The sequence below is a fragment of the Rattus norvegicus genome, chromosome 3, assembly GCF_036323735.1.
Source record: "Rattus norvegicus strain BN/NHsdMcwi chromosome 3, GRCr8, whole genome shotgun sequence".
NCBI lineage: Eukaryota > Metazoa > Chordata > Mammalia > Rodentia > Muridae > Rattus > Rattus norvegicus.
Genome location: NC_086021.1, coordinates 36,929,264 through 36,954,948, shown reverse-complemented (window position 1 = coordinate 36,954,948; position 25,685 = coordinate 36,929,264). Strand labels below are relative to the sequence as shown.

The following is a 25,685-nucleotide window of genomic DNA, read 5'->3' as shown; positions in this document are numbered from 1 at the left end:
TGGCTCTTGCAGAGAGAGTGATGGTTTGATTCCCAGCACCGACACGGTGGCTCACAAATACCTGTGACTCCAGTTCCAGGGATCCAGAACCTCTCATATGGCCTCTGAGGTTCCAGACATACACATAGTGCGAAGACATACACATACAATACATTTTTAAAAATTAAATACATTAATTAAAATATTGAGAGAAAAAACATTATATTAAAAGCAAAACCAGACTTCACATTAGCTCCTTCCAAACTGTGAAATAATATAAGGGAATAGATGTCCACATTTGTCCCTGAGTCAGTGTGACAGCCCCTCCCTGTCTGAGTGCTGACTTCTGATGGGGATGGGAGGGGAGATCGGCTTTACTGCTCACTTCGGAGCCACTGTTTCGATCTAGAGGTATTTGGTTTTTCACTGTTCACTATTTCTTCCAGGAAATAGCTAAATAAAATTAGGAATGTAATGGATTCGAAATGCTTCTATGCCAATCTCAAAGTACTGTAGCAGTGTGGAAAATTGTACCGTCTTAAGGAGCAAAGAACCAAGCCTCCTGACAGCCCTCAATAGCAAGGAGATACAAAGAAGTAAACTTACCAATGCCTTGAGTGTGTGAAGGAAAATTCTAGAGTCTGAGCTACTCCTTTAGACAAGTAGGCCTTTCCATTTGGAAAATAAAGCATTTATTCTTAAATATAAAATTTGAAGTTTAGAACAGAGGTAAGTTCTTTATGAGCAGCTGGGTCAAACTGCCAGAAACTAAAAGAACCTTAAAGAACCACCCACCCACCAACCTATGCACTTGAGTGCTCAGGATCTTCCAGAACAGCAGATGAACACCTCAGTGCCACTGCATGGAGTCAGTCACCTCTCACAAACTAGCCCTGGGCACTAGTTGTTCGCAAGGAATGAGAAGTAAGCCAGACACTCTGAAGGGAGAAGCTGAGGGCTTACCTTGTCTGGGTTCTAGTGAGTTGGGAAAACATGTTTGGCCAAAAAACTGGCTAGAGTCAAGAATGATGGAGAAGGGAATGTGTCAGAGGACAAGGCTGAACAGATCCCTGAGGGGCTGGACACTAAGAGTGGGAAGCCCAGGCTGTGGGGGAGGGGAAAGTTTTAAGCAAAGCCCCTGCTGGGTTTACATTTTTCATGTTTGTGACTGTAGCACACTAAATGGCTTCCAGGGAGTATGGATGGAGGAGAGAAGACTAGCCAGGGGCCATGTGTGAGTGTGTGATCAGTCACTGCTGTTCAGACTACCAAGGGGTGGGAAAGGCCTCTAGAGATGACTTCTCTGAGAGCAGAGTCTTAGAAAGACCCAAGACCAAGTGAACACAGCCCTTGCACCTGATGGAGACCCACACACAGCCTGGCCTTGGGCTTTGAGAATTCAGGCGTGCTTCCTCTTATCATGGAATTGAAAGAGTGAGCATGGGACTGGGTGCAGCCAGTGCCAGCAGGGCTGAGGCACACTGTCCTTAGAGACATTCATCTGAATAGCTGTTACCCCAGTGGGGGCCACCCTGCCACAGACCAAATCCAACAGCAGCATATCCATACCGTGGGGTAATGGAGATGGCACCAAATTAACCAGCACTAAGGTAGTCTCTTCCTTTAATGTGCAGCAGAGAAAAACCCACTCACAGGAAAGAGCCTGGCCTTTTTTCAGTGCCTACCCCTGTGTTCAGAGGCTCCCTCAGGAACACTCACTTGTTCCATAGCTCCTGCCTAACGGTTGCTGTGGTTGCTGTTCCAGTGCGTGCCTGGCCCCAGCTCGCTGACTCCTCCCATTCTTCTGTCTGGTTGCCTCCTACCTTCCCAGCCTGGCTCTCTAGCTGGACCTCTTCTTGCTCCGCTGGGGCTGCAGGTCTTAAGAACGGAAAGGGGCTCTCAGGGCCACAGAGGAAGTCTAAGCTGGGTCTGAGGAAGGGTGATGGGTGTTCTTTGCATACTCTTCCCTGCTGCTGTGTCCACAGCTCTGTCAGTGCTGACTGCTGTCCTCCTTTTCTAGCTGAGAGACTGTTTAGACATGTTTCTCCTTCTTCAAGGCAGCTATCCAAGCCTGCCTGGGATCCAACAAACAGGAAGGGACTTCTCTCTCAGCCCAGGCTCAACCAGACAAGTGATTGGAAGATACTTTCCCATGATTTTGTGGTAAACTGTGTATTGCTTTAAGTCATTCCCTTCCAGAAGGGAGAAAATTACTTTTAGTTGCACAGCCTCCAGATTTGTTACCTTAAAAATTAAATTTCTACAGGACATTGCAAGAGGCCAATGGATATTATCAAATACCCCCAATTTGTAAACGAGACTACCTCACAATTTGACCTCTTACTTACACAACCATAGGCCAGATGAATTCCAAGTTTAACTGAGCTCATGCTGGGGCTAGGGTTCCACCTAGCCAAAGGTCCTTCAGTTCACCACCTCTGTTTCCATGGAGATAAACAGAGGGAGGAAAACACAGTGGTCAGGAGAGGAGCCCCAGGGCATATGGCTCCCAGCCAGGCTGGGACCGGAGGTAGATACCGTCAGCGTTGCTCTGGGTCAGGCTTTGTCTAGGACTACAAATGAGGTAAGGGCTTAAGCATGCTGCCATGCACTAGACAACATTCTCATAGCAGGGACCTGGGTTCTCACTGGGGAACCCATCCCCCTGACTTCTTTAGCCTTTGGCTCTCTAATGAGAAAGTAACATTAATAGTAGCCACATAATTCATGTGACAGGTGCTTGATGTCACCCAACATCATGGGGAACCCATCCCCCTGACTTCCTTTAGCCTTTGGCTCTCTAATGAGAAAGTAACATTAATAGTGGTCTCATCATTCATGTGACAGGTTCTGAGTCACCCAACCCCCTTGCTCTGAGGTTTTGTTTTTAGTTTATTTTGCAGCTGTAGGGTATGAATAAGGTCAATGATGGGGTGACTCTAGGAGATTAGATAAGAGAATACACCCGTTCCTTCTTACTCAGGGGTCGCCCGTCCCACAGGACTCCAGCCTGTGCTCTGTGGTCCTGTGGAGAAGCCCCTGTGGCAAAGAAGCAGACTCTGCTCAAGAGTTGAGCCTTCACATGAGACCAGAGCCCTGGGCTGCAGCTTGACTGCTGCCTCACATCTGAAGGCAGAGGCATCTGCCTCAGACCTGCCTACGTTCTCTGCGTAGAAACTATAAGAATGCCTAAGGTTGTTTGGGGTGTTTGAGGCAGCAGCGAGAAGGTGAAGGTAGCTGGTCTATACACTCTACTCAGACGATGTTCTTTGTTGCTCTGTCTTTATGGGAACGAAAGATGAACTCTCACTGTGTGCTTGCTGGAGACTGTGTGGTAAAGAGCATGCTTAGTCCCTCCCCGAAGCCGACGCACAGGGGATGTTCTACGGTGGTTGCCACTTGTCGCTCTAGAGGGAGGAAGATGTCTGGGGATGATCACTGGGGTCTGGAAAGGCCTGGAAGGTTGCTCTTGAGGAGGGTTGTGTCTGTAGACAAGTGTACCCTGGGCTCCGGGCATATGAGGGAAACTCCATTCCTTCCTATGTGACCACACAGAAAGGCTGTGCCCTGGGATGGCACTGTGCACCCACTCTAAAATGTCATTAAAAATTACTACTTGCTGAGAAGATCATCCACATTAGAAATGAGCCTATAAAGTAAAGCGTGAATGCTGCTCTGCTTCACCCTGGTGGCACCATTGCTAGAAGCTGGAGTGTACCCTGTCCACACAGTCCACAGCTATCAGGGTCACGCCAGGGTCCTACCCTGAGCTTTTTAACCAGACGGAGCTTTTTGTGCATATTGTTTGTCCCGTACATGTTTTCTCCACCCAGTGTCATGGATCCTTTTTAATGAGTGCAAATATACACACTGTCATTCTTGTGGTCTTGTGAAACCCTCGGATACTTGGGTGATAGCCCATTTGAGGAGCTGTGATGTTTCTGTTCTTCCATTTACAGGGAACACACCTGGGCATCTGCACCTTTCTCTGCCCAGTGGAGCATTCATAAACACGGGGAACTCTAGGATGGAGAGAGGCTTCGTGGTAGCTGCTGTCCAGACACCTTTGAGAAGGCTCCCATTGTTTGCTGCCAACAGCCTTCTTTCTCAGTCCCCTAGACACTGTGTCCTTCTCAGAGCCTTCCTTCTCAGTCCCCTAGTCACTGTGGCCTTCTCAGAAGGTGATCAGTCTCCAGCCTAGAGTGTAGGTGTTTCTGAATTCTCCCACAGGGGTTACTAACTCCGGGTTTGTTTCCTGGCTATCTGTTCCAGCCCCCTCTCCCTGTATGCACTGCCCATGGCAAACAGGCTGGCCTAAATGTATGCCTGGTGCCTGCTCAGCATTCCAGACTTTGAGGGGGTGACACTGAGATGTCACCCTTCTGTTACTGAGATGAGATTGCAGGCCTCTGTCATCGTACAGCTCCCTCCACATGAACCACCTCCCAGACTCTGACTTCTGCCAGCTTTGCAAAGTCTCCAGGCAGATGTGAAAAGGTACCCTCTCCTATCATGTGATGTCCCTTAGCTTCAGGTCATACTGAAGCAGAGGGAAGGGAGTATATTCGGATCAGCTTGTGGATCCAGTTTCATCGGAACTGTCATGGAGTTCCGCCAGCTGGAGCATGGGTCTGTGGGGAAGGATCCCAGGCAGTGCTTTGGGAGACAGCACAGATTAGAAGGATGCTCTATATCCGGGCAGGTCGGATACACCAGCTCCAGAAGACAGGGACGTGACTGACTCTAGCAAGGTGTGTGCATCCATAAGGAGCAGCAGCTTAGGCAAGGGTTAGTTCTAGCTTGATTCTCGGATCTGACAGACTCTTTGGTGGTGGCGGCCAGATGGACTAGCCTGACCAGGGTCCACTTACTATCTGATGGAGGAGGCCAGCCGTAAATGGTGCCAGAGGTCAGGACTACTGAATGTGTAGGGTGTAGGACGATTGGCTCTTGATTCTGATGGAAGAAAAAGAGAAAGGCAGGGCCCAGTGGCTTTCACCCTGCCAGAGTGCCCAAGGAACAGTAAAATCTCTTCACTACCCCCTGCTATTCTGTGCCCATATGCCAGGGTAAGCTGCGCAGATGTCTATGGCCTGGCGTCCCAGTACCTGGCCAGCTGCTACCCCTGTCCTCATTGGAGATGAGGTAATAGGAGCCACGTGGTTCCCTTCATCCCTGCCTCTATGGCTGTGAACTCAGGAATCAGATTAATGTGTGTACTCAAATTCTGAGTGTCTTGGGCTACATATCACTTTCATGTGTGAGCCTCAGATTTCTGTGTTGAAGAGAGGTTACTAATATAGTCCACTTCCTCCAGTTGGAAACATCTAGAGACACACACATAGAGAGTGTGTAACAGATGGGAGATGGCATTAGCCATAGCCAGCAGTGGGGACCTTCTTGCTTCTCGTCTCCAGAGAGACCTATAAAGTGCAGGTTGTGGCCCTTAGGATACTACTAGGTATCATGCTAATGACTCAGGTAGGCCTGGAGGGGTGGGTGTTCATTTCAGGAGAGGTAAAAGTCAGCAGAGGAGGGTCTGAAGACTAGGACCCCATGATGAGTAGCAACATGGCATCCATCAAGCTAGTATCCTGGAGGGAATGGGGACTAGTCACCACTGGAGTGTGTCTAAACATTTTTTCATATGTGTCTGAACGTTTTTATTGATATACACACTGCCTGTGATCCCTCCTCATCTCCTGAGAACCTGATATCCCCTAACATCAGCATTCATTCCACCCAGCTGTGCTCTAAGGTAGGATGGTGTGGATCAGGCTGGCCATTGGTTCCTTTGCCCAGGAGCTGGCATTGGTGTGGAACTGCTGGCACTCAGCCAGGATCCCCTGCTGAGAATTGTGGCCTGGCACGATGGTCCCAGACAGCAGTGAAAATGGACTGTAGATGGATCCCAGTGAGAAACCCAGAGAGAGAGACACAGGAAGGGGAGAGAGGTGGCTATTCCTTGTTTGTTGAAGACTTTCCAGGCAGTTTCTGGTTCCTGACCCTTATGAGAGAGCTCATGTCCTTATGTGACCCTCTTACTAAGTGAGCCAGACTCAGCCAGGTGTAAGAAACCAACCTCATTTTTCCTCCATGTACCTTTCAAGCCTTCTCTGTGGATATTTTATTTTTTGTTTCTCCCACTCAACCCTGTTCCCCAGATGAAGCTGAGGCTCTCAGGCCCTTTAGTCTCATCAGTGACAAAACTCAGTCCCTTCTAACTGTACCCTCATTCCAGGTGGTTCTGTGTAGAGATCTGGTCTGGATGCCTGGAGCCTGGCAAAACACGAGGTGGGCTTTTTGTTGGGTTTTTGTTAGTCCCACTGCCTTTCCCACCAGCCTAGTGTGCTCTGGGCTTGGGATGGGGGTGGGGAGGTGTCTGCAGTGGCCTGGTTTTCATCCAGAGCTTGTGCTGGGTTTAAAAACTCAGCTGGCTCATCCCCTCCCCTCTCGGTGGTATTTCACTTTCCTTCTGTTTACCCCAGCTCCTCTTCTTGAAGGAAAAATGCTGCTTCCCCACTATGCCCTAGGTTTCTGCCTTGCCCCTGCCCTACCAGGCTACACTCTGGGCCTAGACTCCCCATCTCCTTGCTTTGGTGCCTTAGACTTGGGATCTATTCTGAAAGTGGTGAGCCCCTTCATCCTGGTATTTTCTGTTGGGGGGCTAGAGGACACTCCCTCCTCTGGGGTCTTTTCCAGTCACTGAATGCACAGATGCTAGGAGGGCATTGGCTAAAGCTGCACAGGCTACTTCCAGAAACCTTGCAGAGCGTGCGCACACTTGCTCTGGGTCCTCAGTAGCTGTTATTTTCTCTGTAGTTTCTGGACTCTCAGGTGAAACCACCCTCATCAGACACCTTTTTGCACATGTAACAGTGCCCCTTTCCTCCTCTCAGGTTTCTTGCTATAGTAACATAGCAAGACTGGGACAGGTCAGGGATGGGCGATCCAGGGAAACCAAACGCTGAGGACCTGTGCACTCACACCACATGACCTCCAGAAGCCTGTAGATCGTTTTCAGTGTTGCTCAAGCAGTAGCCTTTGTGGAAAGGGCTTCTTGGTACCAGCCAGCATTGCTGTTCCAGAGACTGGCTGAGATTGACACTGAGGGACAGGAAGGAGGAAGGTGGACTGTCTTGCTTTATAGCCATATCTGTAGACAGGTGAGCCCACCACGGAGAGAGAATTTGGTGCTGTTGGAACTTGTGCGGTTGTGGGTTTGCAATATCCCTGGTGAAGGTCAGGGTATCACTCTCTGCCTGGTCAGAGCCCAGGAGGCTGCCTGGCTGTGTATGTGCACTTACATTCAGGATTCCTGAGCACAACTCCTTCTCCAGGCTTCAACTTACTGCTACTGAGCTGACTTCCCCCTCCTCCTTGGGAGAACAGACTGTGTATCTGTCTCTGCAAACCTCACTCCTTGTCTTTTCACACACCCACCATATGATTTGAGTAAGACTTGACTTGGGGACTAGGGAGATGACTCAGTGAGTAAGAGGAGTTGCTGTGAAGGCAGGAGGCCCTGATTTCAAATCCCTAGCACCCACATAAAAGCTAAGCATGGCTGCAAGTGCCTTTAACCCCAGTGCTGGGGGTTGGAGATAGGCAGATTCCAGGAGCTCACTGGCTAGTTAATCTAGCAAAACAGGGAGCTTCAGATAGAGGGAGGCACTTGACATCCTCCCCTAACCTCTTCACACATAACATATATGTATACATACACCATACAGCATCATGTGTGCATACAAAGTGGGATGGGAGTGCTGGGGTGAGGTTTGGGAGAAACAGTTGGTGTCAGTTTCATTTGGATCTCAGATTCTTTGGGGGGAGGGGGAGGGGGTACCTGCTTCACACTGCTCAGCCTGGTTTTCCTGACCAGAACTCTGTTGGGGATTTGACCCCAAGACCAGGGATCTGGAGGGATGAGCCTTGTCTTCCTCAGCCCTGTTTCCTCACCCCAACTCCATGTATGTGGGAGGTGTGGCTGGCATCTGCACCAAGGTTGGGACGTTGTCCTTAGGCAGTGTCCAGCTTCCAGTTACCCCAACAACTACAGGTGACGGGAACAAGTTATGAATTTGTGTTGAGTGCCCGTCACCCCGTACCTTCTGGGTGGTTTCTTCTGGATCATTTCAAGTTCTTTTGTAAGGTAGAATGCTGACCCCCCTCCCTCTCTACTGTGTCAGAAAAGCAGCAAGTCCAACTTCAAGCCCACTCTTAACTTTCTGGAAATGCTTGACTACTACCCCAGCTTAATGCTCAGAGGAGCATTCCCATGGTGGTTAAGGACCACTAGGGCCAAGAGTGTAGGCCATGGTACCTTGAGTCTCTTTTTAGTTCTGTCCTAAACTAGAAGAAGATATTTCTCCATGTCTTATCAACCCGAATTTCTTTCCATCTTTGCAAACCCAAGAGGCAGCATGTGATGTCTTCTCCTTCATTAGGGCACCTCCCTTGTTCTCACCCATCAGCCACTTGGGACATCTAAGTTGTCATGAGCGTTACCAAGTTCTCTGCCATAGTGCTCATACCTGCTGAATCTGAGTTTGGACATGGTATGAATATTAATTCTGTATTCGGAGCTAACATACAAAGTACCACATAGCTCAGAGGCTTCTCTTATTTGATACTAGTCTTGCTCATCTTTGCCCTTGATTTCTTCCTTCATGGTTTGAGAGCTTCCCATCACGCCTCAAACTTCCCTGTTTTACAAGGAGATGATCCTGGCAGGCAGTGTGGGAGCCTGTTGCCTGCACTAGTCTTTAAGGAGGTTTGGCTTAGATAATATAATAGCTTTGGCAGGATAAGGGAAGGCCTGGGCCATAGCTGGTTACGTAGGAACAGCTCTGAGACACCCCTTACCCCCTTGCATTAACTACCTGCTGACCTGCTGCTTGGGCATTTGAAACTTAGCCAGAAATGGAAGCTCTGCTACAGAGAGCCACAATGGCTAGAGGTTCCCTGGCATGGGGACCTGATGGGGCAGGTAGGAGGCTATGGTCTCGATGGCCTTACATATGCGAGACGCTGCAGCTCTTGCTTTTACTAACAGAAGCCCCAGGAAGGCATTCTAGAAGAGCAACACACAGTGTGGGTATATCCACACAACACTGATGGCTTTTATTGCAGATTTGTGTCGTTACAAGGCAATATATTTTAAAAAAACAAAAATGAAACACCCCCCCTGTATTTATACACAGACATGCTACATGGTACACTGGGAGAAGTGCTGAGGTAATGGGCTGTGCCCCCGGATGTGGACAGTACCAAGTGCCCCACCTCACACGTCCAGCACACTCACCCACCGGAGGGTCTCGCCTTCTTGATTTATCTGTTGCCCCTGGCGTGGCAGTCATCTGGTAACTCTAAGCAGGACTCAGGAAGCCACTGTGCTGCAGTGCACCAGGAACCCCAGAGGGCATTGCAGCTCATGGAAAGTAGTCAGTTTTTCCTTCTGTGGCCTTATCTTCTAGGGAGATGTAGCTTGGTGACAGGATGAATGAAGTTTGTTCCCCATGGGCACAGGACCTCAAATCCGCAGCTCTCTGGGGTCCCAACCTATTGGCAGTGACTTCTCTCCAGTGGAGTGTCTCTGGCAAAGCAGGGTTCTCTTTGTGTAGAGGTTAAAATTCTGTGGAGGCTAAAGTATGAATGGAAGGTGCATGCAGGTCTTTGAGGCTGCCACTGTGGCTTTTGGCTGGGCCTTCCCTTTCCCAGTCTGAACCTGAGCCCAGACTGTTTCCTGCCCAGAGGCTAATGAATTGTGCCAGAAATAAAGGTCTGTGTGGCAGAAAAGGCGAGGCCAGGGGAGAAGGGAGAAGAGGACCCTTGACTTCCAGTGAGTAGCCAGACACAGAAGATGCAGGCTGAGGGGTAACTGGATGGAGTGATGCTGAGCCGTCCTGAGAGGGGAAAGTACAACCGTGGAAGGGGAGGTGGTTGATCATGTGCCCAAAGGGGTTCAAAAGAGAGAAGGCCAGGAACTCCTATGTGGGAGATGAACTTGCAGACACTCTGGAAAAAATCCAGGCAGTGCCAAGGACTTTTTGAAGTCAGGGCTCCATGGCCTGTTCTGTCCTTGACATACATTGTCTTAAGCAGGAAGCTGTGGTGCTGGAGTCAGAACCTAAGAACTGAGCATGAAAAGGTTAAGTATATGTGGAAACCCATGGGTGTATCTAGACATCCCACGTGTGTGTCTAAGAGCACACACGTGGTGGCTCGTGTGCACGTCTGTCATATCTGGCAGTATTGGCAGTTGAAATTTTTATTAAGACTTAACTGATTGGAAGATTGCAGTTCTGTCCTGTCCTGGAATACAGGGATGGCTGGGTGTAAAAGAAGGCAGGAGGGGCAGAGAAGCCCTTTCATCTCCATCATCTGACAGCCACTTGGAGAGCAGAGTCCAGCACTCTGTCCTCCCAGCCTGAGGTGGGCCAGTGAAGAGCTGTGCTGACGTCGCACAGTTGGGATGGCTTCTGGCAATGCCGTAAGTGGCCAGGCAGAGAGAGCTTAATGGAAAGTGTTGGGGTTGGGCCGAATCATCATCACCACCTTCTTGAGTGAGTAAGATCCTCCTCGGAACTCAGCCCAGTAGACCCCATCCTGGTATCGGCTCCGGTAATGGCCCCCACGGTACCAGACCCCATTGAGGTTGGAGTGAGCACAGGCATTGTACCACCATCCTCCCTTCTGATAGTGGGCACAGTTTCCTGTAGGAGAGAATGGTGTCAGGAATGTTAAGCTGTGTGTGCTTAGAGTCTTCCACAGAGCCTTCCGTAGTAGGCCTGCTTTTGCAGCTTAGCTTTATGATGAGCTGATGGTAGGTTGCAGATAGGCGGCTTAGCCTCTCAGTAAAAGGACAAAACAATGCCCGTGGTGGGCACTGTGTGAGGTAAATAAGGGCCATGCTTAGCCCTTGGCCTGGGGTCCACTCAGGGATGAAAATGGAAGTGGCCTGCTGTGGGCTGGAGAAAGGGAGAACTGCTCTCTCTACAATTTTTAAGATTTGAAAGGGCTGGAAAAGACTCTTTCAGATGGCTGAGGGAGGTGTTTAAGATGAAATGCCCTTCTTGGACTCTCCAGCCTGAATTCTGTCCAGATAACTTTCTGTGTTATTTCGTAAAGAGGGACATTTCCATGAAACCCTTGGCATTGTCACATTGCACTGCACCCTGCCGCCAAGGACAAGCGGTTCAGGAATAAGAAGTGCAGACAAGGTACAAGCAGGCATGCATGGTATCCCACAGAGGGAGGACAAGAAGAGTCCGGTCACCTGGACTTAGTTGGGGTCTGGTCCTAAGAGCCACCCCTTCCTCAAGGAGGAGCTGTCTCCGGTAGAAGTCACAGGAGGAGGGTGAGGAGGTCACAGGCAGCTTTCAGCTGAGCCTTAACCTCAGCTGTCCCATATTTCCTAGAGTTTCTCTTGGGGCTTCTACTAGCCACGTCCTAACACACTAGGATCAAGTGGCAGTACTGCATTGGGTGGACAGGGAGAGACCCCACAGTCTCTCTATGCATACCCTGGCCCCAGCCCTGTTACCCTCGAACCCCATCTGACAGTTTCTTTACTCCCTATGATAGCTTTCAAAGACATGCTGTAGCCCCACAGCCCAGCATCAGGAACATGAAGGCCATCCTTCTGCCTTTTCGGAAAGCTTTTGTAATGTTGGCTCAGAGGACACCCTGCCCCACCCCCACCCTCACCCCATACACACTACAGAGCAATGGCTGCTTTTCTGTGGCCCTTACAGCAGAGTTAGTTCAGTGCCAAAATGAACAGCTAGATCTCTGTGGTATAAGGACAGGCAGGCCCTGTTCCGTCTGGCCTTGAAGTTGTATAAACTATCCACTACAGCCTTGGGGACCTGGGATGAGTTTCTTCTGACTTCATATGTAGGTATCAGGGATCACTTGAAGCATAAGCTGCTTCTGAGACAGTCCCCAGAGCTCACTCCTCAAAGGGACAAGGTCCACTTTCAGACCAGAACATAACGGGTGGCTAGGTAGCATGGGCTGCCTGCCTAGGAAACAGATGAAGTCTCAGTTCAGAGGTAGTGTCAGCCTCTGGGGCCCTGGACCTCACGAAATGTTTCTGGGTCAGAGGCTTTGAAGCCTTGAGCTGGAATGGAGGACATGGGCATGGGGTGTTTATACTTAAGGCTAAGCCTACTTGGGCATCTTGGATTTGTCTGTATTCTTTGTTTCTTGGTTAGTTAAGACCTGGCTTTGAGGATCTAATACAGACAAATGACTTCTTCTCCATTACCTGTTTCCTCTTAGTGGCTTTCTTCTAGTACTGCCTTCACATTACGGGTAGCCAGTAAGAGAGCACCATGCAGATTCCTCACTGCATGCTGCGCCCTGACCAGACACTGAGGCAGATGCTCTCCTACGATTCCCTGACCTTCTAGGAGGCATTGTCCTTACTTCCAGTCGAGATTATGCAGCTCGCTGAGGCTGCCTGGCCAGCATTGGAGTGTAGAGTGCATGACGCAGCCTCAGTGGACTGTGAACACACGTTCTCAGGCAGAGTTGAGAAGCATGAGTGCCTTGGCCCAGGGCAGCCCTCATCTGTGAGATCTGTGCACCTCTGCTTCCACTTGTCTGAGGGCAGTGGGCAGAAGAAAGGGACTTTGAGAGCCAGTGTCTCTCACTTTACCAAACTGCCTGTCACAACGGCCTCTTCTTGCCCCAGGCCCTGGAGTCAGGGCCTCTAGTGTTGGTGGATCTCTCATCCCTGTTCAATACCTAGGTTTGGTTCTACTTTTCCTACCTGTGTAGACATCATGGTCCCTGTCCAGGGTGGTGAACTGTTTGCCGTTGTGCCAGGTAAAGGAGTCGCCTGCGTTGCCGTGATAACGCCCCAGCCGCAGCTTATAGTACTCGCTTTCTGGCTCCAGTCGGAAGCTAGCATACTCTGCAAAGACCTTCCGGCCAGACCAGTCCTCCATGGTTACAAGCAATTTGTAGTTGCCTTGGTTCGTCAGCCAGTAGATGTTCTCCAGGCCCAGCCAGTATTCGCCGTCGATGTTCCCAAACCCTTGCTGGGGAAGACCCAGGAGAGCGTGAGTGAGGAGTCTGTGTCCCAGAAATAGTCGGAGCATAAGGCAGGCCTGGGCTCCAGTCCCTGCTACCTGTGTATGAGGCTCTGTCTGGGTGACTTACTGAACTTTTGTAACTGTCAGTCACGTGTATCTCACGAGCACACCTTTTCTCTGCTATCATGTGAGCCTGCTTCTTGTCCTTGCCTGGGGATTCTGTAACTTCTCAAAGGCAGGAAGATGTGGTCACTTGAGAGCCTGGCACCCAGAAGGCATGCAGCCATTGCTTAGACAAGAGCCGTTGCCTTCCCCATGCCTCAGTTGCCTTCTCTGGAAATGGGTTATATGTGTGGGTTATATGCAATCTCTAGCATAGACTACCACAGCTAAGAGTTGTGATAGGCATATGGCGTCCACCTGGGCCCTTCTAGGTTTGAAACGCAGTAATTTTGTTATTCATTTGATGTGTGCTTTGGGGCATCAGCTGAGAAGTGGCCCCAGGTCTTTTAAGTGATTTTCAGAGCTAGATACTATCAGCCTCCACAGGATGCATGGGCACTTGCTGTGTGGTACCATCTCCTTGAGAGAATGGAGGAGTGCAAGGAGGACCTCAAGGCTAGGCTTTGGAGGAGAGACAAGCAGGAGATATACAGGTGCCCAGGGCAAGCCAGGATGGACTCCACACAGAGGCATCAGGGCTGAGGGGAGCCCTCAGCTGCAGTTGCTGCTTTACCGTGCTGTGGCTGTAAGCCATGTGCAGGATGCTTTCCCTTCTCACCTGTAAGGTGACTTCATAGCAGTACCTCCCTCAAGGCATATACAAGACCACTGTTACAGCACCTGACACAGGGTATGTTTCCATTGACCTGAGCTGCTCATGTCATCCTTACTGTCCCTTCTTGGGTGGGAGGTGTGGTGGATCCCTTGTACTTGACTTACAAGGAGAAGCTCAATGTCCTGGACACTGGAAAGCCCAGAGAATAGACCTTATTGTTAGGGCCCACTTACTGTCAGAGTTCCCTACACATGGCTTCTAGGGAGCTTTCCAGGCCCTGGAGCCTTGGCCCCTTCCCCTTCTGACCTCAAGAGCAGAGCCACCTTATAGAGGCCCCGGCTGGGAGTAAGCTGCTGTCTACTCCATCCTCTCCTGAACAGCAGACAAGGAGGGGCCTGGTCTTATCACTCAGGTGGCTTTGCAGAAATAGTCCTGTCCTTGTCCTGTCTAATCACCTTGCTGGCAATGCATATAGGCCCACTAATCTCACCTTATAGGTCTCCCAGTTCCTGAAGAAGTTGACAGAGCCATCCAGGCGTCTCTGGATGACAGTCCAACCCCCAGGGTCATGTCTCTGGTCGCACCACACCTGCATAAGGCGGTTGGTATTCTCCGGCTTCACCAGGTAGATGGAGCTGGTGCTGTGACCATCCTCTAGGGCCTGTAGACAATCTCTCCATGGACCTGTAGACACAATATGTGTGTGTTACAACTGTCTGCTGCCAGGCTACACTGTAGCTATAGTCTAGACAGGTATAAACTCCAGCAGAGAGCTAAGGAACACATCTTGAAGGGCAGATCTTTATTTTGTATGCTTGAGAAGTCATCTACTGTAAAAGGGAGAGTCCAGGCTAAGAGTCAAGAGGCCTGGACTCCACACCCCGCCTCTGCTCTTCCTCCCTCACATGTTGTCGTTCCCTCGGATGGGAACAGTTCTGCACGGCTCCTCGCCCGAGTTTCCTTGTTTGCAGGTGAGTCATTGCTTTTCTCATCAGAACTGTTAGATTACAGGTCATTTGGGCGGATATTCTTTGAGTAGCTTTTTTTTTTATTAAAAAGGATGTATTATTTATTTTATGTATATAAGTACACTGTCACTGTCTTCAGACACACCAGAAGAGGGCATCAGATGCCATTACTGATGGTTGTGAGCCACCATGTAGTTGCTGAGAATTGATCTCACAACCTCTGGAAGAACAGCTATGTCTTAACTGCTGAGCCATCTTTCCAGCCCCTCTGTGAGTGATTTTTAAAGAAGTCATTCCCATGGGTGCACTGCTGTTGATGTGGGCCTGCTGTTGACGGCCACACTCTTCAGTGTCATTGGGCTCAGTTTTGTGCTTTGCCAGTCTAATCCGTGGCTCTCCTTAGCAGGTGACACCAAAATCCTTCTAGGAGCCTGTAGCTGCAGTGTCTTTCAGTCCCTGACCATGGCTCTCTCTCCTCTATGATGTAGTATGTTTTGAGATTATTCACATTACAAGAAGGTACATGCTTGAGTCAATGGTCTAGTCTAGCTAGGGTCTTCCTTAGTGGTTGGAGGAAATTTTTGGAACTTTACAAGACCTACCTAGTAGACTCTATAGTTTAAAATTATCATTATACTTTGCTGCATGCTTTTCAGAATGTCTTTCAGACTGAGAGTGGCTGCGATGAAATGTGCTAGACAGGTGACTTGCTTCCTACTTTGTGTGTTTGTTCTGTAACTATTCAATCCATGACTGTAGTGGTGCACACCTGCCATCTTGGGAGGTGGTGGCAGGAGGATCGGGAGTTCAAGGTCGGCCTCTGCTACAAAGTGAATTCTAGGCCAGCCTTGGTAATGAGATCCTGTCTGAGGAAACAAAGATAAAAACAACAAAGCCAGCTATTCATTGCGTTCCATTCCCTAAGGGCTACCCTGGGTCTGAGAACCCAGGGCGGTGTAGGCTGTCTCTGGTGGCCAGGCCTCACCAGCATTCTAAGCTATGATTCTGGTGATCCTCTTTCTCTCTATGATGGGAGGCAGCCCTCGGTGGTGGGTTCACCAGATTTTTCCTGCAAAGGCCCATTTGCAGCTTCCTAGAGGCTGGCATTTGGGCTCTGCTAGCCTGTTGTGGTGGCTAAAGCTTAGATTTGGGGACCTTCCTGGGCCCTGCAAGCAGTGTGAAGTACCTGTTAGGAACAGGAACCATCTGCTTCTTTGTCAGACTCGGTGCAAGTTCAGCTGGATGCTGACAGTCAGAGCACTTCTTCATTCTCTAGGGCCTTCTTACTCCCCTGCCTTTTCTCTGAACTCAGAACAAGCAGGTTTCCCACGTACCCAGCCTGTGCAGAATGCACAGCACACAAGCCCTCCCTCCCTCCCTCCCTCCCTCCCTCCCTCCCTCCCTCCCTCCCTCCCTCCCTTCCTTCCTTCCCTCCCTCCCCCTCCTCTCTGCCCTTCTTCCCTCTTTTCCCTCCTTTATTCCTTAATGCCACTTCTGCTTTTCCTTGCCCCCCACTTTCTGTCCTGGGGAAGGGGAGGCTAGACCTTCAGGAGGAACATTCAAAAAGGAGAAAAAGGTTTTCGTTGTTTTTGGCCCAAGCTCCAGGGACTGAGACAGAGAATGAGAGTCTGTCCCTGACAGCTGGAGCAGAGCGCCGGTGGCGTGGGAGGCCTCCCAGTTTTCCACTGGTCAGCAGGACAGGGAGGCACTTATCGAGAGTGCTGGGATAGAAGACAGAAGCAAGGGAGACTACAGAATAACTCCCACCAAAGCTAGCAGCAAGGCCTCTTCCTGCACAGCCACCCAGCTCCTGGGGAAAAGGGGGTTGGGGTGGGTGGGAGGTGTAGAAACAGGCTATTCTTGAAGGGGGCACAACATAACTAGGCCTAGGAGGCCACTGGAGAGGTGACAGGTTGGTCTCACAGCTACCAGCCTGTGCTGCCTTCCACAGCTCAGCTTTGCCTCTGGCATTGTTTTTTAGACTTATTTATTATATTTACATGAGTGCACTGTAGCTGTCTTCACACACACCAGAAGAGGGCATCAGATCTCTTTACAGATGGTTGTGAGCCACCATGTGGTTGCTGGGAATTGAACTCAGGACCTCTGGAAGAGCAGTCAGTGCTCTTAACTGCGGAGCCATCTCTCCAGCCCTTTCTGAGCCATCTCTCCAGTCCACCTCTAGCATTCTTGAAAATGGGCTTTAAATTTTTTTTAATTTTAAATTTGTTTTTTAAGATAAGTATTTTAGAATGATTTGAGGTCTTCAGTAGTAAAATCTTTTTAGTAGTAATAATTAGTAGAAAGGCCTGGGAGATGTCTCGAGGTAAAGAGCCTGTTGTGTTTAGCATGAGGACCTAATTCTGTCCCCATTGCAAAGCATCGTGATGGCATATACCTATGATCTCAGTGCTCCTGCGGCAAGATGGGAGATAGAGACAGGAGACCTCTCATGTTTGGGGACCAGCTAGCCTGGCCACCATAGTGATGGACAAGAGAGACACTCATGCACCCATACCCACATGTGTAAACACATACAAATATCACATACACAGTACAAAAACACATATACACAAAACAAATAATCACACATATATATACACACATATACAATAAATAATTTGTTGAAAGAAAAATGCAGGCTTAAACAGATTTTGGATATGCTTCAGAAGGTAAGTAGATTCTTGAGGCCCAGGCAAGAATACCTCACTCTAAGAAAGGCCTGTCTGGATAAGCAGGAGTAACAGTTTGCCATTGGAGCCCACGCATGGTTTTTGCTGTGGCCCCAGTCTGTGGCAGGCCTTGCCTAGGTATTTACACTGCTGAGTCTTTCCATGCCCCTGGTAGGAAGTTGTAATCGTCTCATTTTACAGATGAGGAAATCAGAACCCAGAGACCTTAGGGAACACCCCAAGGCTACATGACCCTTGAAGGCAGGGTGGTCTAAGATCTCAAATGATATGCTTTGGAATGTGCTTGATGTGATGCACCGTTCTTTCTCCCCAGCCAGAGTGGCCTTGAGAACAGGGGTCTGGCTCTGGTCTTGGCATACTGATGAGTATATCTGTCAGGTTGTTAAACCCCTTTATGTTTGTCTTTGTTGATAATACAGGTTTTGTCTTCTCCCCTACCCCCACTCCCAACACATATTTACTTACTCTGTCCTTTGCCTATTTTGGTGTCCTGTGATGTTGAAGGTTCCTTTGTGTGTATATGGCAAATCTGGCCTCTGTAAGGCCTTCTAGACATGTGGAATAGTTTGAAATGATGTAGAAGCATTCATGTTTTCTGCCTTGCACACACCCTGCAGTTTGTACAATACTCAGGCCATCAGCTTTGTTACATAGCTGAGGCTCTCTCAGAAGCTTCACAGATCTGCACGCTGGAAATCAGTTCAAATTATAGACTGCATTGAAAATGTGCCACTAACACCCTGCTGTGATGAGAAGCCTTTATGCAACAGAGATGGAGCAGTGACCAGTCTGTGCTACATATAACCAGTGCAGTGAGAGTTCAGCACGGCAACTGTAGATACCTTGTGACAAATTTGTTGTCATTACACTTGGACAGTGCCACAAGGGCCAAGCAGAGCACTCAGGTTTTGGAGAAAGATCATTGACACTGTGTCGGAGGCACTGGGGTCAGATCTTGGTGGCCTTTCTTACTCACAGTGTGACTCCCGGCAGGTTCCTGCCTCAGTTTTACTGCTGTGACACAGGGAAAGTACACTAGCCATCCTGCAGATCTCAGGTCAGGGGCTAGATAGCGTCTCTCTCCTCTTAGATACAAGCTTGGTTTGTTGGAGTAGGTCAACCCCTTTCTTGAGATATACATGCTGTTTGCTCTTTTCCAAAACTAAGTATACATTGTAATACATGCACGTACACACAGGCGTGTGTGTGTGTGTCTGTGTCTGTGTCTATATTCATTAATATTTTCCACGAGGCACATTTTAAAAGTCAGAATCAGTGGAGGCTACAGAACTGCACTGCAGTAGAAAATGAGAATCTTTTCTGTTGAGTACACTTGAATGTTCAAAGTGCAGTGGGCGAAGCATCTTCTGGCACAGAGCGAGTGCCCGGTGGTGTTTGCCTTGGCTCCCCTTCTGAGAGGTAGCTTTGCCCGGAGCACCAGGCCAACACTAACTCGGCGGCACCCAGGCTCACCTCTATACAGACCATGTTTACACCACAGTCAGACTCTTCCACATGGGAGCAGTGCGGCTCCCATGGCAAGCAGATCCATGTGGATCCCTAGAGAGAGGCAACAGTGCAGGAAAGGCACAGGATTGAGGCTGAGGATGGGGGACGGATGCTGGCCACCTCAGACATAAGATATGCAGGCCTTGGGCCTTGGTACCCTGGGATCGGCCCTGGGAATTTGGAAATTATTTGACCTGGAGTAACTCAATTACTTTATGGTTGGCTCTGGTTTCTCGGCAGTCATGTAGGGTTGATTGGGGTGGTGGTCTACTTCCTGACCTCTCCTCTGGCATTCCCAATGGAGGCATCACAGGTACAGAGCACACAGCCACCATGAAGAACAGGGAGTATTTCACTGGTCGTTTTCCTGGTAAAGGCAAGTTGAGGCTAGCAGCCAGGCTAGACTCAAGTGCAGTATTATCTTCTGTGTCTTCTCTGTAACCTGAGGATGACCAGCACCAGCCGGGTTGACCCAGGCCCTGTAGCTGGGGCAGTGGTCCTGATCAGGCAGAGTACAGCACCTCTACCAGCACACCCAAAGGACGAGGTAAGAGCAGAGCCTTCCAGAGCTGGCCACAAGTGAAGGCTCTCTTCAGCCTCTGAGCCTCTGGACCTGGTGGCCTTAGCCTGAATGGAGGATCCTGGGAGCTGTGGTAGTGTCCTTGGAAGTGTTCCTGAGAGTGCCTTAGTCTTCATGGCACTCTGGACACTAAGACCCCTCTTGTGTGAGAACCGTGTGCTTTTCAGTTCTCATCGATGGCTTGTGTCCGGGGAGTCTTATTACCAACAGAAATGACTAGATAGTAAGTTGGATCTGGAATGGCCTACTCAAATGTACCCATTTAATGCCAGGGCAAATGTACTTTGTAGGTATGAGAGCCACCCTGGCCAGTGGCAGGTCCCTGGGTGTCCTGAACAGGCAGGCCTGAAGTCAGACCCTGTCAAGGACATGAGGAACAACTTTGATAATTCTTTGGGTCTCATTTTTCAAGAAGTTTGACAGAATTGTTGTCCTTGTCAATGGCTACCTTTCTGTGACGAAGAGCACAAGCAGTGGTCTAACTGCAGGGCTGATCTGCAGGCCGCCAAGCGTTTGCATGTCTGCATTGTCTCTTCTGTGCAGTGAGGGTGCACATGAACTTACTCTGTCCTCAGCATGAGGGCCTCGGGCAGAGAGCTTGAAGGGGTCCACTAAAATGTTTGAGACATAAAGAAATCTCACTGGTTCGCAGGTGTGAAAAGAAAACTACAAAATAAAAATTTATCAACCTATGATTAAATTTCTACAAAGTGTATCAACCGTCCGTTGGATTCACTGATTGGTAACTTTCACCTCCATAAAAGATGTTATTACTTTGGGAAACAATTTGTAGGTTAGATTTTTCTCACTTCCCAAGAATTCCCGAGCATGCCTGATGTTTGCTGAGAAATCAGAGCCAACCATAAATTAATTGAGTTACTGCTGGCCAAATAATTTCAAAAGCAGAATTATTCAGCCCCTTTCAAAATTGTTACAGTAAAAATTATATTGGCTGTGTGAGGTGAGCGTACTTGAGTGTATCTGATGCAGCTCCAGGCCTCCCAAGAGCTCTTAGGGCCCATGAAGGGCTTGCAGGGGCCCCAGCCTGCCTGTTTGACCTCAAAATAAATAATACTGCTCTACTGAAATGTTCAGTGTTAGTTGCAGGCTGGGAAGTATGTGCCCACTCGGGTTTCCAGCAGGCAAATGGTAAGAGAGATGGGAGTTTTCAACAGCTTAGGAAAGGGGTGGGGCTGGAGGTAGAGCTCAGTGACAGAACTCTTGCTTGTCATTCTCTGGCCCTGGGTTCAACCACCAACACCATAGGGGAAAAAGAGAGAGAAAGAGAACAATGTTTAAGCTAGCAGAGTCCTAGAAGCCTTACTGGGTAGAAGTGAGCAGCTTTCTGTGCTCCAGGGGTCTGGGTTGAGCCTGCCTTCCCCGTGTTGCTGTTGGTAGCTTCCATGGCTGCCTGGGTGAGGTAGGCACTGGATGAAGGGCTCACAGTTGAGTGCAGACACACCACGGAAGAATTGATCAGACCCGGGACTCTCAATCCACAAATGCTGAACAAGTGGCTGGTGGTCCTGTGGTCAGCCAGCCTATGGACACTTTCCGAGGAAGGGGGCCTCTTCATTGGCTCTTCTTAAAGAACTTATGTTGGCCTTTCCTGTCACCTTTTATCTCTCACATGCTCACAAGGTTCTCTTTATCCTCTGTTCTGCCATTTTACCATGGGACTGGACCGCAAGCCACTTGGTATGTAATTTGTGGCATTTTGGCCTTTTTCTCTGTCTGAAACAGGACACTTACCCAGCACAGAGCCTGGTCTTTATGGTTTCCTGATAGTTGCTGACCATGGCTGAGAGCCGATTTGCAGGGCCTCAGCCCTGCAGAGCCTGGTCTCCTCTAGAAAGCCTTTCCCAGCCCCAAAAGACTTCTTTATCCTACCTAGGCTTCCTAAAAGCCTTTGTATGTATTTCTGTTGGAGTACAGCATGAGCACCTGCAGCCAGTCTCAGAGAGCCAGTCACCAGGTAACCAGACATCTGCCCCTATGCCATTTCCTCTCAGAGCCTTTGTGACGAAGGCAGCCTAGGCTCAGAAGTCTGGGACTCTTGCTAAGAGCTGCCTCTGGCATCAGGCTCCTCATTCCATTGTCTTGTTATCACACAGTCAGGGTTGTTTGAGATCTGTCCCCCAGTTGATGGCAATGGGCTCCTGTGGGAGTCAGGCAGTGAGTCCCTGGTCACCTGCCACCACCTGTCTCCTCTTCACGGGAATGTAGTGAGCTATATCACTTTCAGTGTGAGAGCCCGAAAAACAGAGACCTCAATGGCCGACAGTCATCTGGATCCAAACCAAATCTTAAAAGTGAAATCTTTTCTATGGGGATGTTTGGAGCAGACCATGTGCAATGGAGGCCCTGTGTGTCAGAGTAGTGCTGCCTTTGCCGGTCTTTTAGAAACTATTCTTAAGAAAATCATATAGGTCCCTCAGTCTCAACATAAAAGGAAAAAATTTTAATTACTGTCTTTGTCATTTAAAATAATATTTGATTTTCCTATCAGTTTATTCTATGTATACAGAATTTTAAAATTTTGTGTCTAAAGAGGGCAGGGATGACCTAAAAGGAAACAAGGATGACGTACGTGATTGGGTTTAGCAACTCCATCTCCTCTGAGATCCAGGTATTGTCAAGGCACTCTCAATCCAGTCACCCAGGGAGACTGAAGCTGCTAGGCCATCAGGAAGGCACCCTCTCCAGTGTTCGGTGAACAGGTCCTGTAGCCCTCCTTAACAAGTGTCTGTCATTACCTTGGTCATAGGCCTTGGCCTTCAGGCTCAGTGGGCATGATGGCTAGGCACCCAGCAGGGCCGTACTTGCTAGCTCAGTTCTGCTTTCTCTTTTCAAAAATGAGTTTGGCGGCCCGCCGTGACTGTAAATTTACCACACTGATCCATTTATGTAGCTAGCAAGCTGGCCACAGATGCCCAATCTCCAGGATTTTCTCGATTACTTCTGGCTTGCCAAATGCCAAACTGTTGGGATTTCAAGGCCCTGAGATGCCAGATGCCCAACTTCTAACAGTTACAAAGTTGATAGTTTATCTCCTACAAATAGCAGGGGCCTTCAGCCACTGTCATCCTTGGACCGTGGCCTGAGGGGTGGAGGGATAGCCACAGTCACACTCAAAGGCCCTTTGTGATGAGTTCAGCAGACCTCTGGGGTGGGGTGCAAGGAAGCTGGCCTGGAACTGCCCCTCGGTGGTTCTTGTTTAGGCAGAAGCTGCAAAGGAATGTCCTCTGAAATGTCTGCCATAATGAATTTTGGAAATCTTAACTCATTTAAGAAAATATCTGAAGAAAAAGAAAGTACAATACAGGGGAGAGGACACAGTCTAGAGGCAGGAGACCGGGTGGCTTTCACTCAGTCTCCGCAGCCCCAAAAGCGAAGTCAAAATCAGGGCTGGCCAGTCACCCCTCGCCTGAAGCATGACATCCCAGCTCTGTCACCTTGGGACCGGGAGCTTTTCTGTGCTGTGATGTAAACTGAGTCAGTTCTAAGACACGCTGTTGTTCTGGGCAGCCATGGTCTGCTATTCATGGTTCCCATCTCAGGACAAGTGACAGAAAGCCATGGGGAAGTCTACCTAGGAAGTACTGTTGATCAGCGTCTCCTGGCCACAGCTCCAGAGGCCCAGGGTGAGAGGCTTCTTAGCACATTGTGTTGTCCCTGAAGCAGTATGGCCCTTGAGAAGGGGGTCATAACATGTAAGGAGAAGGTGACCTTAGGCCCAGCTGTCTGTGAAAAGGCTAACATATAGCCCCAAGGATGGGCCCAAACCTGACAGGAGCTAACAGCTAGATCTACTAGAAGCTTCCCAAAGACCCATTGCCTGGCCATCGAGTAAACATCCTGGTTTTTGAGGACTGAGGAGTGGCTTGTTCTGCCTGGCATAGCAGTAGCTGCTGTGTCTGTGTAACACTGTAAGGTCCCTGCAAACCCCCACATATACACACATGAAGCTGACAGAAGCCAGACCCGTAGTGGTCAGTGCTGTCACATATTCCTAGAGCAGGTTTTCCACACACTGCCCAAAGTGTTCCCTGGATTGTGGGCTATGTAATTGTGGCTGAGTAACTTTGAACCTGAGGATCCTGGGAATTACAAGTGCAGTGACCCATGTCTGCTCTGCACCAAGGGAGGTGCACGCTGCGGACCAAGGTACCTTAGCAATTCTGTCTTCTGACATCGGGGCTCTTCCTTTATCTCTGGAGAAACTCACTGAGCAGAAGAGGCAATACCTAGATGTGCCTGAGCCTGTTGGAGTTTTTGTTGTTGTTGTAGGCGAGTTTTTTGTTTTCTGTTTTAGGGGGTTATTTTTCGAGACAGGGTTTCTCTGTGTAGCCCTGGCTGTTCTGGAACTCGCTCTATAGACCAGGCTGGCCTTACAGAATCTGCCTGCTTCTGCCTCCCAAGTGCTGGCATTAAAGGAATGCACCATCACCTTCTGGCTGCCTGTTGGTTTTTAAAGACATCTTTCTAGGGAAGCTGTGCTGTAGTACTGGTGGCTGGCAGTACTGTGCTTCCTAGCCATCTCCACAGTGGGTCTTATGACCAGAGACTGGCATGTAGTGGCGGCTGCCTGGGGTGAGTTCAGAGTTCATCTGCCCTTTCCTGTGCTCCCTAGAGAAGGGCCTCTGATGCTGCACTCCAACAGCAGAGGGCTGTGCTCCTGTGAGCACCTCCAACAGCAGAGGGCCATGGGATGGCCACTGGCTCAGGCAACAATGTAAGCACCATTCAAACCAAAATACTTCTAGTCTGACCATCCTTGAATGAGGTGGGACCTAGGTATGAAGCCAGGGAGCTAGGCTAGGACCTACCTGGATCCCTCATTCTAGCTGTTAGCAGGTACCTCCTGGCCCCGGGGCCAGCCTGTCACGATCTGCTTCAGTTAAGGGGCTTTGGCTGCCTTTACCTTGTGGAGAAGGCGTGTTGATTCCTGAGCAGCTACAACAATGGGACAAAAGGCTGATGACTCTGAACTTCCTAGAGAGAAACCAGAGGCTGTGTGGCTGAGTGCAAGGTGTTGGATTGTAAAGGTGTTTCTGGCTGTGTGGTGGCAGCAAGCCAAGGCTCTGTTTGGAGAACACAGAGGGGTTTTGTCTTTTAGGAACAGACCTGCCTGAGCTGGAAGAGGGCTGATAAGCACTCTGTGCCCATTGGTTGGACCAAGGCTCAGTACTGGAGACCATATTTTTCCTTCCAGATCAGTCCAAACCCAGGAAAGGTAGGGTCTTTGCATTGCCATCCTCCTCTCTGCTCTGCCTGCCCTGTTTGGACACTCTGGTGAGGTGGACGCAGAAAGAGAGACATTGAGTACACACAGGTTATCTCTCATGCTCAGTGAGTGAGCATGGACACTGAGGGGGGCTGCCTTGGGTACGCAGACTGCAGATGCCACAGCCTGCTCTGGGTTATAAACAACTGTGCCAGAGCCATTTGAGAGGCTAGGAGCAGGGCCCTCTGCCATCAGGGACCAACTAGTAACTTGGTGTCCCTACTCCCTGGTTCACCTGGTAAAATTACAAAGCCTTCAAGGTGCAAGACAGAAGTTCATCTCTGAGCCATTCATGCTGTCCAGCAGGACTTGGTCATGCTACTTCAGTGATGGCACAGTCCTTCATCTGCCTTTCTGCAGTGTTCTGACCGCGGCCAGACAACGCTCACTGTACTCTTGGTATTTTGCTATGCTAGCTTCATAAATTCTCAGTGTTCCAGAAATTTGGGTCCTTCCAGAGAAATCTTGTCAGACCTGCTATGTGGAATTTGAGGAATAGATGTGATTGGAGGCAGGACAGATTCCAGATACCTTCACACACCTGCCAACTCCCCACACTGGCTTCCTGGAGACCAGTTTTCACCAAATCAGTGGAGGGCGCAGACAATACTGACAACCCCCTGGTGACATCATAGCACATTGTGTTTTCATGACATCTTCCTACGAAGCTGTAACTCTGTTCCCGTCTCCTCACATGAAGAAAGTTAAGGCTCAGAAGGGTTTAAAAACCAAAACGAACAACTATTGTGCACTCTCCATATATAGAGAAGTTCAAGGATGACTTTGAACTTCTGATCCTCCTGCCTCCTCTTGAGTTCTAAGATTACAGACACATGGCAGCATACCTG

General features: G+C 49.4%; 2 protein-coding genes across 21 annotated transcripts in view; one reads left to right on the top strand and one right to left on the bottom strand.

Annotated features, from left to right (window-relative positions):
• Ralgps1 (Ral GEF with PH domain and SH3 binding motif 1) overlaps nt 1–25,685 on the top strand; it is a 236,631-nt gene that overhangs the window by 112,711 nt on the left and 98,235 nt on the right.
• The window catches only part of Angptl2 (angiopoietin-like 2), a 29,840-nt gene continuing 14,388 nt past the window's right edge, over nt 10,234–25,685 (bottom strand). The window contains exons 3-5 of the mRNA NM_133569.2: nt 14,291–14,484; nt 12,758–13,028; nt 10,234–10,694 (exon numbers count right to left, since the gene is read on the bottom strand). Of these exons, the coding sequence (NP_598253.2) occupies nt 10,495–10,694; nt 12,758–13,028; nt 14,291–14,484 (665 nt within the window). The 3' untranslated portion in view covers nt 10,234–10,494. The remainder of the gene's footprint in view (nt 10,695–12,757; nt 13,029–14,290; nt 14,485–25,685) is intronic.